The following is a 16,977-nucleotide window of genomic DNA, read 5'->3' as shown; positions in this document are numbered from 1 at the left end:
TCTACGGGACGCAGAGCGCGACAGACGGCAAGCGCAACTAATAGAACAGCTGATCAGACGGACAACACCCTCTCCCTCCGCCAGAGGCTCCAGGAACTCGTCTAGACACACCTCCAGGGCGGCATCCCCTAGCCGAGTAAACAACCCTGAACTTGACCAACAGACGAGGTCTATACCCCCCACAGACCACCTCCCCCCACCGGTCCAAGCGAGACCTAGCAACCGGGAAGGAGCAGCATATCCTGTGGAGAGGCTAAACCAGAGACTACAAGCACTGGATGACCTAACTGAAGACGAAGAGGAAGAGGAGGAGAACCACGCCCGACGACAGCACAGTACTCTACCGGACCAGGAGGTCCGGTACAGCCCAGGCTATACTCCTGCGGAGCTGCGCTACAGACCCCCGACTCTATACACGGGTGAGCACGACGCACGACCCGCACCGAGGAACAGCACCTGGACAAGCGGGCCATGGTACACTGCCGGTACCAGCCCATACCAAGGAGCGGGAGGAGACTCGCCTAGGAGGCCTCTCCCCCAACGCTCGCCGATGTATCCACAGTCAGCGTCATACATTGGCCCGCCTATGGTACCACGACTTCACCCAAGAGAACCGGGCCCAGTATACGGAACTCCGCATGTGTCTGGAGACCATGTTGGTGGATGTATTGGATGAACGCCACAAATACGCCATCCTACTGAAGCACTTAAAGGTGCCCCGCGCACATAATATAGCGCTCGCCTACGCGACTTCCACCACCCCATACACAGCAGCGCTGGTAGCATTGGACCAGAGGTATGGGCGCATATGGGATTACGTGATCCAGGAGATCCGACACATCGACCGCTTACCCCCAGCAATAGACAATCAAGCACTGGACGACCTGTCCATCAGAGTGCAGTCCCTGGTAGGGATGTTGGGAGCGCAGAGAGAGAAGGGGAGGCATGAACTTTACGCCAACTCAAATGTGGAAAGGATCTTGGAGAAGCTGCCGCCCGCTCGACAGGAGCGTTTTAGGCGACAGAGGGACCACCGAGACCCGAATGGCCCCGAACCGAACCTCCTCGATCTAGCAGACTTCCTGGCGAGAGAAGTCAGCAGCCTACGGCTAGATACATTCGGACGGAGCACCCCTGGCTCCAGAGAAGGAACCAGACGACTAAATGATGGAAGAAGATCGGTGACTGTGATGCACCAATCGGAGTCAGTACCGAGCAGCAGGAGCCACAGTACCCCCTCCAGAACGGAGAAGTGGAAGATAGTGTGCCCCTACTGTGAGAAAGAACACTGGCTAGCGCAATGTGACTCCTTCCCCAAGCTGAACGCGGAGGAAGCAAGTCAATGGATAAAGTCCAACAAGCGCTGTTTTCGCTGTGCGCGCCCACACATGGCAGCCGAATGCCGCTTAAAGAAAAGGTGCACCAAGTGCGATGGAGCCCATCTGGACATACTTCACGACAGTAACAGACGGCGCCCTTCACCCGCACCATCCAGCAGCAAAGCGAGCGTCATGTACATCGATCCCGCCAGCAGCAGTGGAGCCCGAGTACTCTTAAAAGTAGTGCGTGTGACACTAAGCTACCAGAATAAAGTCCTGGACACTTACGCCGTCCTCGATGACGGGTCAGAGAAGACCCTTCTGCTCGCCTCCGCTGCGGCCCAGCTAGGGCTGCGGGGAAGCGAAACCCAAATGACAATTCGGACAATAAGACGAGATTTGAAGACGATAAAGGGCGAGAATGTCTCATTCTCTATCGCAGCAAGCGGCCAGCCTGAGCGACGGTACCAGATTACAGACGCTTTCACCAGCCAAGAAATAGGACTGTCGCGGTACACATACCCCGTCGCCAAGCTGATGGAGAAATATGCACATCTGCGCAAGTTACCGATCCCGCTCATAGACAATGCTATGCCGACCCTGTTGATAGGCTCCGACCATGCAGACCTCATTGTCCCGATAGACCGGGTTCATACCGGACCCCGAGGCTGTCCTGCAGCAGTCGAGACCCGTTTGGGATGGACTCTCCAAGGCCCGCTCGCCAAATCTCTCAACCGAAGTACAGCCACTAGATGTCTCCACTCCCGAGTCACAGAGGGAGAAACCGCACTCCTGCAACACGTAGAGCGGCCATGGACCTTGGAACAAATGCCCTTTAAGAACGGAAAGAAAGACATTCGCTCTAAAGATGACATTTACGCCATTCACCTCCTCGAGACAGGGACCAAGAGAGTCCCGGTCAACGGCGTGTTGAGATACGCCACGCCACTCCTGCGGCGAGAAGGAATGCCTACTTTCCACGCCAAGACAGACGCCACAGAACGGTACCTGCTGAACACGGAGCGGCGCTTAGCCAAGAACCCCGCCCAAGAGAGTGTATACCGCGCTGAGATTGAGAAGCTCATCACAGCGGGACACGTCACAAAGATGGACATTAAAGAGGCTGACCAGACCACTGAATCGTGGTACGTGCCTCACCACAAGGTCCATCACAACGGTAAAGACCGCATAGTATTTAACTGCAGCTACCAGATCGGATCCCAAAATCTGAATAAAGAGTTACTGCCCGGTCCCACACTCGGCCCCTCCCTACTCGGCGTTCTACTCCGCTTCCGCCAGGAAAAGGTGGCCATCAGCGGGGACATTAAAGGAATGTTCCTGCAGGTGAGACTAGTAGAGGCGGACAAGCCCCTGTTACGGTTCCTATGGAGAGAGAAGCCAGGAGATGAGCACCCAGCCATCTACCAATGGGAAGTCCTCCCCTTCGGAACGACGTGCAGCCCCTGCTGTGCTACATTTGCACTACAGAAACATGTAGCAGAGGACCCAGCAGCGGACGAAGAGGTCCGACACAGCGTAAAGAACAGCTTCTACGTAGACAACTGTCTACAAAGCCTTTCAACCCAGGAAGAAGCCGAGGCTCTCCTGATTAAACTCCGCGCCTCGTTGATCAAAGGCGGCTTTGATCTCAGGCAGTGGGCCAGCAGCGATCCGCAAGTACTGCGCAGCCTCTCCTCCGAGGACAAGGCAGCCAGCAGCGAGACCTGGATGGCTACAATCCCGGGAGAAGCCCAGGAGATGACCCTGGGATTGGTGTGGCGATTCAAAACAGATTCGCTTCACTACAGACACAAGCCCCTGACTACGGAGCAGGGAAGGCCGGCGGCGGCGCCGACCACCAGACGGAGTGTGTACACAACACTCGCCCGACAATATGACCCGCTAGGATGTATTCTACCGTACACCACCAGGGCAAAAATGATTGTACGAGCATTGTGGGACAAGGACCAGGGCTGGGACGACCCCATTCCCGCACACCTTGCATCCACCTGGAGAGAGTGGGAGAGGGAGCTCCACTCACTCCCAGGCGTTAATATGCGCCGAAGCTACTTCCCACCCACGGTGAGGCCAGAGACATGTAAAATGGACTTACACGTCTTCAGTGACGCCTCAGAGGTCGCATACGGATCAGTAGCCTACTTGCGGGCCCAAGAGAAGGGGGGAGAGATCTACACAGCATTTGTCCTCGCCCGCTCGAGAATAGCCCCACGCAAGCAACAATCTATCCCACGTCTAGAGCTCTGCGCAGCCCTAGCCGGAGCGCACCTAGCCACGCTCATCCAACGTGAGCTCACCATACCGGTGTCTAGAACAATCCTGTGGTCAGATTCCACGACGGTACTCGCCTGGATCAAATCGGACTCATGCAAGTACAAAGTCTTCGTGGGAGTCAGAGTCACCGAGATTCAAGACTTAACCGAAGAGTTAACCGGAGAAACAGAGTGGCGCTACGTTGATACAAAACAGAACCCAGCTGACGTCATCACCCGGGGGATGCCCCTAGATGACCTCACCCGTCGCAATGTCTACAGTGACGGCCCCAGTGACGGCCCCGCATTCCTAAGACTCCCGGAAGGACAGTGGCCCATGCCTATCCCGAGGGAAGCAAGTCCAGAGGAGGTGGAAAATAAGAAGTCTGTGTTCTGTGGATTGAGCACCGTAGCCTCCACCGACCCTAACATAGACGATTGCACGTCCATAGAGAGTGCACAACAAAGAACATTCCTGCGGTACCACCCGGAGTGCAAGTCCCCCGCTGATATGTCAGCAGCTAACTACGAGGAAGCAGAATTGCTTCTACTGCAGCGAGCCCAGAGAGACAATTTGACAGAAGGAACAGTCGTCATGATTATTGATCAATCACTGCCCAGAGCTATGTGGCCGGCCGGCCGCGTAAGCAAAGTGATCACCGGTGCCGACGGCAAGGTCCGAGCAGCTGAAGTGCTCGTCCAGGGTCGCACTTACACCGTCCCGTGGCGAGGCTCATAGAACTGCCCCGACTCCCAGACACAATCGATGATGACCATGACCCTATAACCCTATGACTTTGTGAAGTTGACTGACCCCTACAGCAAACCCTTATGTGTAAATAGACAACGCGATTAATCTGTCTCTGTTTAACTGATTAGGTCTGGGACCAATCAGGGGGTGGCTGTTGTGAAGGGCCAGATTAAACCGAATATATATATTTATTTATATATATATATTTAATTGTATTTGTATATTCTCTAATATTCCCTGATATCCCTTGTATATTCCTTGTACAATATGCATTGAATATCCATTCTAGCCTACTGAACATCCCATAATAGTCTCCATTCTACTATTGGTCGAGACCTTGGTGCCAGGCTGCCATACCCCTCAGACCCAGTTCAAACGTACCGCTCCACATGTACGAACAAGTCCTAGTTCCGCGTAGGAATCTGGCTACCGCACCACTAATGGGACTATTTGTTCATAGTGCGTATATATACTGCGCTACTAAAGTAGGACTTCCTTTTCAGTCCAGTTTCTTACCCTCCAATAGAGTCACAGACGTAAAGCCTCCCCGCGACGCCACGTGTGGGAGTAAGGCCAAGTTCGCCTACCATCGGTATTGAGACATCGTGTATATTAATATTTGAATAGTCATATTTGGCACTATATCGTCGAGTTGGACGTAGTCTATTAAGCTAATAATAGTCTGTTAATATATAGTGCTTCGTGCGGTGAGAATACTACCGTAGTCAGTACCCCATCGTTTCGGGCAGAGAACTGGCTGCTTACCCAGGGTGGTTGACCCCACGTGAAGCTGCACCCGAGGAGCCCCAGAGCCGACGAGCGAGTGGACCTGTATACCGGATTATTCTACCGATGACAGCCCGCCTTCCCAGGCACGGATTATGCTTTGTATACTTTGATTATTCCATGGATAAAGACCCCCGACACTGCCGTGTGTTGGAACCCCCCCCCCTGGAGAGGACGCAAGGTGAGGAGACGCTCTGCAAGACGAGGTCGCTTCACGTCTCTCCCCCGTGGACCGGAGAGAGCCGGCCCACAAAGAGTCCACCTGCTTTCATCTGTGGTCCAAGGATTGCCGGCGCATTGAACGGCACTACAGTGGGTTCACCTGGGATACCCTTGGCCGGATGAGGCAGCCGGATTCTACCCCCCCCCCCTTCCTACTCCTGTCGGCTTACAAGCGACCGGATTAACCCCCCCTAGTGTGTCCAGTATATAATCATTAAAGTATCATTGCTGTTATTCCTTAAACTATTCCAGGTCGTATATGTACCACCTGCGCCTTCAGAGATTGGACATTCTCTATTGATATACCGACGAATACTCCTGCCATAAAAGTGCATACTAATTCCATTCATAAATGTGATTGATTTGATTAAGTGCTTGCTCTACACACCATCGCTGTGTAGAAATAAAGACCTATTTCTAATTCGTACATTTGTGTTGGATCCGTTTCATCTACGTGACAGTGTTCATCATAATATATTTATGCCGTGTACTGGGTGGCCGAATATTAAGTACAAAGGTAGTGGTAGTAAGTATCATATCTAGTAATACAGTCAGGGAATTGTACCCCTCAGTTACAACGGTCTTCCAGACAGGGTTGCCCTCTTAGTCCCGGACTATTCTATCTATCATTAGAGCCTTTAGCACAATATATAAGATATATATTAGATATATAATCCCAATCCATAGAACCAATCGTAATCAAGGGCACACAACACAAAATTAGTTTATATGCGGACGACGTAATACTGTTCATGCAAAACCCCAACACCGCATTGCCTCATCTTCTCAAGCTGATTGAGGACTTTGGAGATTTATCGGGATTTAGGATAAATTGGCCGAAGTCGGCCTTCCTCCCACTTAACGCCCCTGCAAAAAGAAATATAACCCTCCCAGAAGAGATACCGATGGTAAAACACTTTAGATGTTTGGGAGTTGAAATATTCCCTACCATAAGCCAAACGGTGAACACAATTACATAAAAATCCAAAACAAAATCAAATACGACCTTGTCAGGTGGTCAAAACTTAAAAACTCAGTACAAGCACGGATATCAATAGTTAAGATGGACGTCCTACCTAGAATCAACTTCTTCAGCTCAATGCTACCGTTACCCCCTCCAAAGGGTTACTGGAAAGAATTACACTCCTCCACATAAAAATTTATTTGGAATAACAAACCACCACGTATAAAAAGATCCACCGCACAGAGAAACAAAGCAGACGGTGGTATGGCATTTCCAGATTTCCACCACTATTTTAAGGCGTACACTTTAAGACCACTGACAACATGGTTTGATCCCCAAGCATCAGTATCCTGGAGAAATTTAGAAGAAAATATAGTAGCCCCACACAGGCTGAAGGACATAGTGTACACCAAATTATCAATTAAGCAATGCGAACGGAAATTTGGCCCCATAATCACTCATGCGATCCGGATATGGCGTGAAACACAAAAAAAATACTCTATCCCACATAAATGGCATAATCATACTCCCCTATTCAATAACAATGCACTCTTGATTGGAAAACAACCTATACGATTCCCTAGATGGGAAAAGCAAGGCATACACACATTAGGAGACAAACAGGGTTTTTGTAGTTTCGATGAAATACGCAAAAAATGTAATCTCACCAAGTCCTCATATTATTTTTACGCACAGTTATTGGCATGTTTGAAGGCTCACAGTGTTCCATTAAGGATACCAATTGTACACCACAGATACCACAAATTCTTCTATGAAAGAGAGACATCGAGAGGTTTTGTTTCAGATTTTTATCATCAATTACTAACGGCCTCGTATGAAACCCTCCATCTAGACTCAGTCTGGAGGAGGGATATACCAGACCTGGAGATAGACTTTGACTGGCAAGAAGCCTGGGCAAATGTATGACTTGCATCAAGGAACCCGGACCATCAACAAATCAATCTTAACTATATTCACAGGACATACTTAACTCCTATAAGACTGAACAAAATGGGTCTTAAACAAGACTCCAAATGCTCCTTATGTACAAATGGGGACGAAGGGACATTTATGCACATGTACTGGGACTGCCCACCAGTTAAGATATTTTTGAAAGAAGTGACCCAGCAATTGTCAAATCTCTTAACTCTGGATATACCTGTACACCCCTCTGTATTACTGCTGAATGATGTCTTTGAGCATGCAGTACCTCCACAGCTAAAGAGATTGGTTTTATCCGGTATCACAGTGGCTAAAAAGCTGATAGCATCACGATGGTTTCAACCGGAAAAAATGTGCCGGAAAGTCTGGATTCTTACATATCTCGATGTGATTTATCAAGAAATATCAACAGCAAGAATTTTGGGTCTCAATGAATCCAAAATGGCAATGTGGTTAGAAGTGGTGGATAGAATAAAAGCTAGCATATAATGGTAGTGTCTGGTTAGGAACAAATTATAATGGTTGGATTATCCAATGGGGGGTCCGGGAGAGGGGGGTACGAGCTGGAGCATATGTGTATTTGTATATCCTATTGTGTGTTGTCATGTTTGTTTATGTGTTTGTTTAAAAAATAATAAAAAAATAAAATACAAAAAAAAAGTTTCTTTAACACTTTGGTTGCCTAAGGTTAAATTAATGATATACCATAGATTGCCAGCGCTATTTGTCTATGGAGAAAGTCCCCTTCTTTGCAGGGCTATAACTTTTTAAATTCTATTGCTACATTGCCATTATTAGGGCCCATTCAAAGTCCTATATGTATTGTTCATTGTGTAGCAACGTTAAACTTTTTCATTCACATATTCATAGTAAAGTATGGTCTAATGTATAAGTATGTTTTCATCTCTTTCTGCAGCTTTCTCCAGAACGTGATATATAGACCCAAATGCATTATATTGATGATGAAATACAGTTTGATGGCAATCAGCGCGATATAAAAAATTCCAACTAGACGTACTTCTAGAAGTTACTACACGTCATCTGATGTTGACCGGATGGGCGAGGGGGCGTTTTTAAAATTCCGTGGGCAGCGTTATACCAATCATCTAATGTGGGTCAAATGTTGATAATATCAGTTATTATCGAAGACGGTAACGTTACACGCTGAAACTCACCCCAGTCTCCGCGCGCCATTGGGCGATCATCGTCGAGTAGAAATTGTATCATTATGGGATATATTATTACCCGGTCCATCTCCAGCTTGTATAATGGTATATACGTCCAAATCATGTTGTTTATCGAGTTATTGGCAATCGATCGCTATGTAGAGTGACGAGCTAGAGTCACGGGACATGTACCGAGTGGCCGGAAGCAATACGGACGTCTAGCAAAACCTCTAGTGCGCTTCCTGTTAAGCGCTTGCGCCGATCGGCCACCAGATGGCGCTCCTGAACCGCCAGAGAGCTCAGTGGGTCCTGCTGGTGGTTCTCAGGCCAGCGGAGGGACATTATGAATCCGATCGCAGATTTTTGAAATATTGATATAAAGACGACGTACAGCGTCCCCCGGCAACTTTAGCATGGCCAGCAAAGACGTCTAAAGACGGCTCCCGGCACCCAAAGTGTTAATAGTTGTCATACAGAAGTACAGAATACTTTTATACAAAATGCTTCTTTCTGTTATGCTCCAGAGACTGCTAGACAAAAGATAAGTATGCAATAAAATAGTATAGCATGTAAAAATAGAAGTAAAAAATAGAAGTCACGTACGTAGACACAGTGTTCAGTATATACATATGTACAATGTTCAATGCAGTATGGTAACTGAGTTACCATACAATATACTATGCAATACTAATATACAATATACTATATAGTGCAAAGCAGAAATGGGATGAGGTACAATTTATAGTAAAACAGAGTCCATTCTCTTCGGTTCAAATAACAAACTCGGCAAGACCGACGGCTTCTCAGTTACAGTGGGTGACAATATTGTCACAAGGAAAGATGAAATTACATACCTAGGTTCCATCCTAGAGGAAAATCTTTCCTGTGACAAAATGGCATCCAATGTAATAAAGAAAGTCAACCAACGAACTAGATTCTTGTACCGGATCTCCTCTCTGGTAAACAAGAATACCCTGAAGACTCTGGCAGGAGCACTCATTCAAGGGTACTACGACTATGCTTGCACATCATGGTACCAAAGCACCTCAAAGGCGCTAAAAACAAGGCTACAAACATCACAAAACAAACTGGTCAGACTACTGCTTGGCCTTACTCCTAAAACCCACCTCACCCCTGCCCACTTTGACAACCTAGGATGGCTTAGAGTAGACGACAGAGTACAGCAACTTGCAATGGGCCTGGTCTACAAGATACACTACACCACTAAGATACCCATGTACATGTCGAAATACTTCCCAAAGGTCAGTGAATTCCACGACCATAACACCAGAGGGAGTACCTTAAATCGTGTTCAACCCAGATTTGGCTCAAACGAGGGACTAAACACATTTCGCAATTATGCCACAATAATGTGGAACGCCCTACCCACAGCCGTAAAATTATGTGAATCCCTACCCTCCTTCAAAACCGCTCTCAAAGAGCACCTACGGGTGGCTGCAATTAGAAACTGGCCCCGGTAAATGTCCAGGATGTCTTAGGTATCGGGTCCATGTAGCACACCAGCTAGCCACAACTTAAGCGTGTCAGCCCGTATCAATAGTTTACGAACATTGCGCGAAGTAGGCAACATGCTGTTGACTCAATTTGGAAGCATACGAACAAACCATTGTTTTTATCTTTTAGATGACGCTATGGTATCTGTATTCCAACGCAACAAGTGTTACTTCAGTCCTCGTTTTTGTTTCCTGGTTCACACTTATACACACGCACACACACTTCATGAATCCAGCTGCATTGCAAGGTAAACACACACATACGCCTCAAAGGATTTAAGAGACTTCTTTTTGCGCGTATGTTACTTGGTAACCAAATAAAAATAAGAGGGAATTATTTTCACAGGACATTATGACCACTTGGAAGCACAAGTAAACGAAAGAAGAAAAAAACTCATTAAGTCTTGTACTGCTCCTAAAGCATTTTATTATTATTATAAGAAAAACAAACCGTTATACCGTTGCTGTCCAAAAGTCTAAATATACTGTGATATAAATTCCAGGCCCACCCCTAATACTGTATATACACCAATGAGCAGCGGGTACAACTTTTTTTTAGGTTACAGGAAGTAATCAATGACAGAAAAGCGCTCCCTGTCTCACTCCTCCTCTCTTTTCTCACTTTTTTCTTTTCTTCTCTCCCTCCCTCTTCTCCTTTCTCTCACACATCTCTTTCGATGTTCTCTCTCTCTCTCTCACTCTCTCTGGGTATTTAATGGGCGAACAATTATAGGATTATATGAACTCACTGCAGTAGAGAGAGAATGGAAACAAAGTCGGATTATCAATAGAGTAGCTCAAGGCAGGCAGGAAGGATGGGTGAGAGAGGTTGTGTATTAAAAGGGAGAGAGAGGACGAGGAGAGGAGGTAAGGAGGGTTTAGGAACATAATCACTGCTTTACCACTCAATGTGTGCCCCGTTTCATCTTTTGGGATGAGGACCTGTTAGACTCAATTGTGTACAATAGAGGCATCTCACAGAATGTTTGGAATGCCCATTTTCCTCCATGTTGTAAGAGACAACAGTTGCTATTCCTTGATATATGACAAATATATCTCCAAAAATAAATTGGTGTCTTACTACTGAATCTTATAAACGGGTAAATGTTTTACCTGCTCTACTGCACAGAAATTAGGCATATTATTTTGAAAGTGGTTACCAATGGTTATGGGCATCCACGGTGGAAGAGAGACGACTACACAACAATTCTGTGCAAGGCCTGTATTATGTGGCATAATCATGTTGGCTATTTAAAGACATGTGACACTAGTGGAAGAATGAAAAGGGCACTCTGGTAATAATCTGTATAGTCAAAATAATGAGGAGTTAACTGTAGAAAAGAAATAACATTTTAAAGTGGAGGCTGTCCATTTATTCCCACGTAATTGTATGTGGTTCAATCTACCCGGTCCTCATCCCACAAGCGATTGGAAATCTTAAGAGTGTACAAGAAAACGACAAGCTCTCTTCTCTTCGTAATGTGCCTCTTCCCTCTGCATGCCATTTTGCCATGAATTGCTGCCACTGTGTTTTGAATGCTTGTTTTGAAGGCCTGGGTTTCCCCCCGTGGTTTGGGGGTGGGATCGACCGCCCGCCCGCTCTCCTGCCAAAAAATGGACGGTGCGAGGACCACCACACTTACTATCGGTCACATTGATCAAGGACCCCTGTAAAAGAAATCTTAAAAACTCAATCAAGTTTCCCCCCCCCCTCCTCTTCCTGCTCTATTTTTGTCACACTGTAGAATTGATTACCTTCAAATAGTATGATAATTGATCACCTTCTAACATCGTTAGAAGTAACCTGATGACCTGTCAGGTTACTTGCTAATGATGATCCCCATTCATTTAAAAACTTTGCTTGAAGGAGGCAGAGAGTGCAATCTGAGTCTTGTGTGTCTCTCTCTGCGCTTAGACCCGGCTGTGTGTGGCTTGTGCTTTTCAAATGTTCTATGTGGTTAATGGCTATGCAATGAAATAGTCATTTGACAAACTTAGGCTTTAGGCACCATAGGCTTTTTCTAATTGACCTATCTCAAACTCTGCCCTCTTTTCTTGATCCTCCAATCAGGGTTTCCAGCTAAAATTGGTATTTGCCCCCGTGTCTGGGACATTTTTTATGTCAAATATCATCTGTGTTTATTGAGCTTATTGCAATAACGTTATACCCGATGCTTAATGCTCAATCGTCAATCAAAACAAGTTACCATTCGTAATAATTAAAGTTACATTTCGTGTAACGGAAACCTTGCCTCCAATCACAACTGTTGCTTCCCTCCGATGGCTGTGATTGGAGGATCAAGTTTGAGATGGGTCAATTACATGATTCTCACTCTTGAGACCTGAGCACTGCATCCTTGTGTGATTCTTAAGTTTCTAATCAACAGATCAATAGAACCAAACCTCTTATTAAGAATCATAGTTTCTTGGTTAATGATACCATCTCTTGCGTTCCTCTACGTGTGCATCTGGCCATCTGCTTGGGTTGTTTGCTTCCTGCCGCTTGGCTGAGAGCGCTAATGGGTGCGTATTGTCTCTTTGACAGATGAGACCATGGTCATCAACGTGTTCTGTGGAGTGGTCTCAGGAGTCCTGTCCTCCTCCATAGCCAACCCCACCGACGTCCTCAAGGTGAGTCTTAATGGTCATGTCGCTGCTTATGCTGGAGCAACAGTGGGCTGTACTGGATCTGATGCTGCTTCAAGGTGAACTAAGTTCACTCATTTGAACTCTGGCTGAGTGAGCGAGGCAGCATTTCCTTGGCAACACATTTCCTTTCTTTCTTTAATTATTTTCTGCTGTTTCACCGTTGCCATGGACTTCCAGCATATCTGAAAAGGTGTCTTAAACACCACATGAACTGAAGAAAGTCACCACTAGGGTTGGGTACTATTCACATTTAAACCAATACCGGTACCTGTGAGTTATTAATTTATCTATTAACCCTTTCTCTGCCACGCTTATATCCATCCTTATACCGTCCTCTGCCAGCTCTATTTGTCTATGGAGATGTTCCCCTTCTTTGCAGGGCTATAACTTTTTAAATTGTATTGCTAAATTGACATTACTATGGCCCATTCAACGTCAAGTATCTATAGTTTAGGATGTAGCAACGTTCTACTTTTTCATTCACATATTCATACTAAAATACGGTCTAAAGTATAAATATGTTTTTATCGTTCGCCGATCGGCCATCGGATTCGCCGATCGGCCACCAGATGGCGGTCTTGAACCGTTGGAGAGTTGAGAGGAGATCAACAGCAAGTCTCAAGTCTCCGTGGGTGAAATATGATTGTCATGACGTCATTTTTGAAATATTGATCTCAAAGACGCTGTAAGACGTCATTGGCAGATTACGCATGGCGAGGAATTACGTCTAAAGTCGTCCTTGGCGATTAAAGGGTTAACAAAAATGTTATTCTCTCAATTTCAACATTGTTATCACACCACACAAACTAAAACCCCTCCCTCTCCCAAACCGTTCCTACAACCATTTTTGTATGTTGCATGATCATGTATATTCATTATGTATTATTGTTTTTTATGTTTAAATATCAACATTATCTGCCTGGCCATCCTCAGTAAATACTATCAAACTCCTCAACTGACCTCATCTGGTCTTTCCATTGAAGGTCTGCGCTGGTCTGTGTCTATTATGAAATTACAATTGCGTGTCATTGAAGGTCTGCGCTGGTCTGTGTCTATGACAATTGCGCCATTGGAATTAGGTTTTTTTCTAACTGGGTGGGTCTTAATCTATCAGCTGTCAAGGTATTTGACCGAATTACATCAGTACTAGATTTCGGTACCCAACACTAGTCACCACATTTGACTAAACCGCCATGCTAATTTGTTACGTGTCACTTGTTTTTCTGAATGGTTTTGCCATTGTGATATGAGCCAGTATCTGAGGAAGAATTCCACGTGTTCCTTTTTAGACGCCATATTAAGGCACAATAGAGGGAAAACCCCTATTTTCAAACCCCCCTCCCCCTCAGTGCATGAAGTTGGCACTAGAATGAGAACACGCTCTCTCTTGGAGCAAGATCAAATGAATGAACCAAGCATCTCGTTCTTTTTCGTCATGAATATCCGGTTAATTTAAAATGACTGATTAACCAGCTAAGCGGATTATCCTTGCACAACCCTAATCACGGCATGAGGACCTGCATGGTCCTTTTTCATGTGCGATTGTGATTCTTACCACCACTGTTGGCGAAGAAACACGTATGAGCCTAGAGTTATAAGAGGAGGACGGGACGCAGCATCAACATTCTCCCAACCAGATGGGTCTCCCAGTGGTAAAGGGGGAAGGCCGTTTTCAGACACTGACCAAGTCAACCCTGTGTACAAATACTACATCCTTTTATACTCTACTACATCCTGCACAATTGTACAGCCCTGTCCTATATTATATACTCTGCTACATCCTGCACAAGTGCTCAGCCCTGTCCTATATTATATTTGATTGTACTTTTATTTTAACACTATGGTCGCCAAAAACGCTGTAGCACGTCTTTCCCCGCCATGCTCATTCTGCCAAAGACGCCGTACCACGTCTTTGATATCAATATTTCAAAAATCTGTGATCGAAATCATATTTCTCCCCCGGAGACTTGAGATCTACTGTTGATCCCCTCTCAACTCTCCAACGGTTCAAGAGCGCCATCTGGTGGCCGATCGGCGGATCGCCCAGAGCGGAAACAGGAAATGGAAGCTGGTGCTCATTTCAATTCGGTCCGATCACTCGGTAATAGTCCCAGGACTCGAGCTAGACACAACGGATAGCAATCCGTTACCAATAACTCGATAAACAACATGATTTGGACGTATATACTATTATACAACCTGGAAATGGATCGCATATTTCTACATCCCATAATAGGAATATTTCTGTTCCACGCTTATTTTTTAACGTGTTCGATACTAACTGCTCTAATGATCATATCACCCACACTAGATGAATCATCTAACGTTGGCCACAGAATTATAAACAACCCCCCCCCCCCATCCGGTCAACATCAGATGATCAGTAGTAACTTCTAGAAGCACGTCCATTTGATATTCTTTATCTCGCGCAGATTCCTATCAAACTGTATTTGATCATCAATATAATGCATTTGGGGCTATAAATCACGTTCTGGAGAAAGCTGCAGAAAACGATAAAAACATACTTATACTTTAGACCGTATTTTAGTATGAATATGTGAATGAAAAAGTATAACGTTGCTACACCCTGAACAATGGATACTTGACGTTGAATGGGCAATAGTAATGTCAATTTAGCAATACAATTTAAAAAGTTATAGCCCTGCAAAGAAGGTAAACATCCCCATAGACAAATAGAGCTGGCGGAGGATGGTATATTAAGAATATAAGCCTGGCGACCAAAGTGTTAATTGGGTTTATATATTCCATTTTATTTTATTCTACCATAATTGTCTGTTAATGTTGCACCAAACGACCAAAACAAATTGGTTGTTTGTTGCACACATGTATGTGCAAACTTGGTTGGCAATAAAGACCTTTCTGATTCTGAAATAGGCTAGAGTATAGCTAACCTGAGTCTAATCTGTATAACGTGGACCACTCCATACTGAGTCTTAGGTCGCTTTCACACAGGGGCTGTTTGGTCCGGACTATCGGACCAGAATTCGATAGTCCGCTTTTTGGGGTTTGTGTGAATGCGCGTCGAACTCGGTCCACGGACCAAACACGCAAACTCTGGTCCGACCAAAAACATTAGGTCTCGGTTCACTTCATCGGACCAAACGCGGACCAAATATAGGAAGTGCTTATTATTATTATTACGGCACGCGCGGCATTCACTGCAAAACAACACTATCTATCTATATAACTGTGCATCTTGGGTCAAAGGAACACCCGGCTTATTATTATTATTACCGCGCGCGCCATTCACTGCAAAACAACACTATATCTATATAACTGTGCATCTTGGGTTGAAGGAACACCCGGCTTATTATTACCGCGTGCGGCATTCACTGCAAAACAACACTATCTATAACTGTGCATCTTGGGTCGAAGGAACACCCGGCTTATTATTACCGCGCGCGCGGCATTCACTGCAAAACAACACTATCTATCAGTCCACACACACAGACACACACGCGGGCGCGCGCACACACAGGCTCGCAGCCACACACACATTTCCACTCTCTATTGTCCAATAGACGAGCGCCCTTTTCGACCGCGTGACATTGTTCAGATAGTTTGGTGCGCCTGACAAATTGCTGTGTGAATGCAGACGAACCAAATGATGAATGCAACAATGTTGCAACTTCACCACCAGAACCGCACCGAGTCCACCAAAACTATATGTGAAAGCACCCTTAGTCTACCCTGGTATAAATAAATTGCTCCACCTGCCGGCCAAATCCTCCCCCCTGACCGACCTTTCCATCACAGTTGAGAATGCAGCTGTGACCGCGTCCCCGACCGCCAAGAACCTTGGTGTTGTCCTCGACGACCAGTTGAACTTCTCTGCTCACATCGCAGCGACAACCGGAACCTGCCGATTCCTCCTGAGCAACGTCAGAAGGATTCGCCCCTTCCTGACAAAAGAAGCCACCCAACTCCTCGTCCAATCAACAGTCATCTCCCGCCTCGACTACTGCAACGCACTGCTCGCTGGCCTCCCGGCCACTGCCACTAAGCTTCTTCAACTCATTCAGAACGCAGCGGCCCGCCTGATCTCAAACCTACCGAAGTCGGCCCATGTCACCCCACTTCTTAGGGACCTGCACTGGCTCCCCATTGCTGCATGAATCCGCTTCAAGGCCCTCAACCTAGCTTACCGTGCGGCAAAGGGAACCGCTCCCGCCTACCTCCGGTCAATGGTCTCTAACTACACACCCTCAAGACCCCTACGCTCTGCATCTTCTGGCCGCCTCAGACCTACTCCTATCCAAGCTCCGGGAGGGTCATCAAAGAGAAGTCGCCTATTCTCAGTCCTTGCCCCACAATGGTGGAATGAACTACCCACCCCAGTTAGGACAGCCGAAACACGTCCAATCTTTCGCCGT

General features: G+C 46.3%; 1 protein-coding gene across 2 annotated transcripts in view; it reads left to right on the top strand.

Annotated features, from left to right (window-relative positions):
* The window catches only part of slc25a14 (solute carrier family 25 member 14), a 48,204-nt gene that overhangs the window by 17,766 nt on the left and 13,461 nt on the right, over nucleotides 1-16,977 (top strand). For both annotated transcript variants that reach the window (XM_084320023.1, XM_084320024.1), the window contains exon 5: nucleotides 12,480-12,565. In XM_084320023.1, the coding sequence (XP_084176149.1) occupies nucleotides 12,480-12,565 (86 nt within the window). The remainder of the gene's footprint in view (nucleotides 1-12,479; nucleotides 12,566-16,977) is intronic.

The sequence above is a fragment of the Notolepis coatsorum genome (genome assembly GCF_963971535.1).
Source record: "Notolepis coatsorum genome assembly, chromosome: 8".
Lineage (NCBI taxonomy): Eukaryota > Metazoa > Chordata > Actinopteri > Aulopiformes > Paralepididae > Notolepis > Notolepis coatsorum.
The sequence above is the reverse complement of the archived record's forward strand: the minus strand, read 5'-3'. Positions and strand labels throughout refer to the sequence as shown.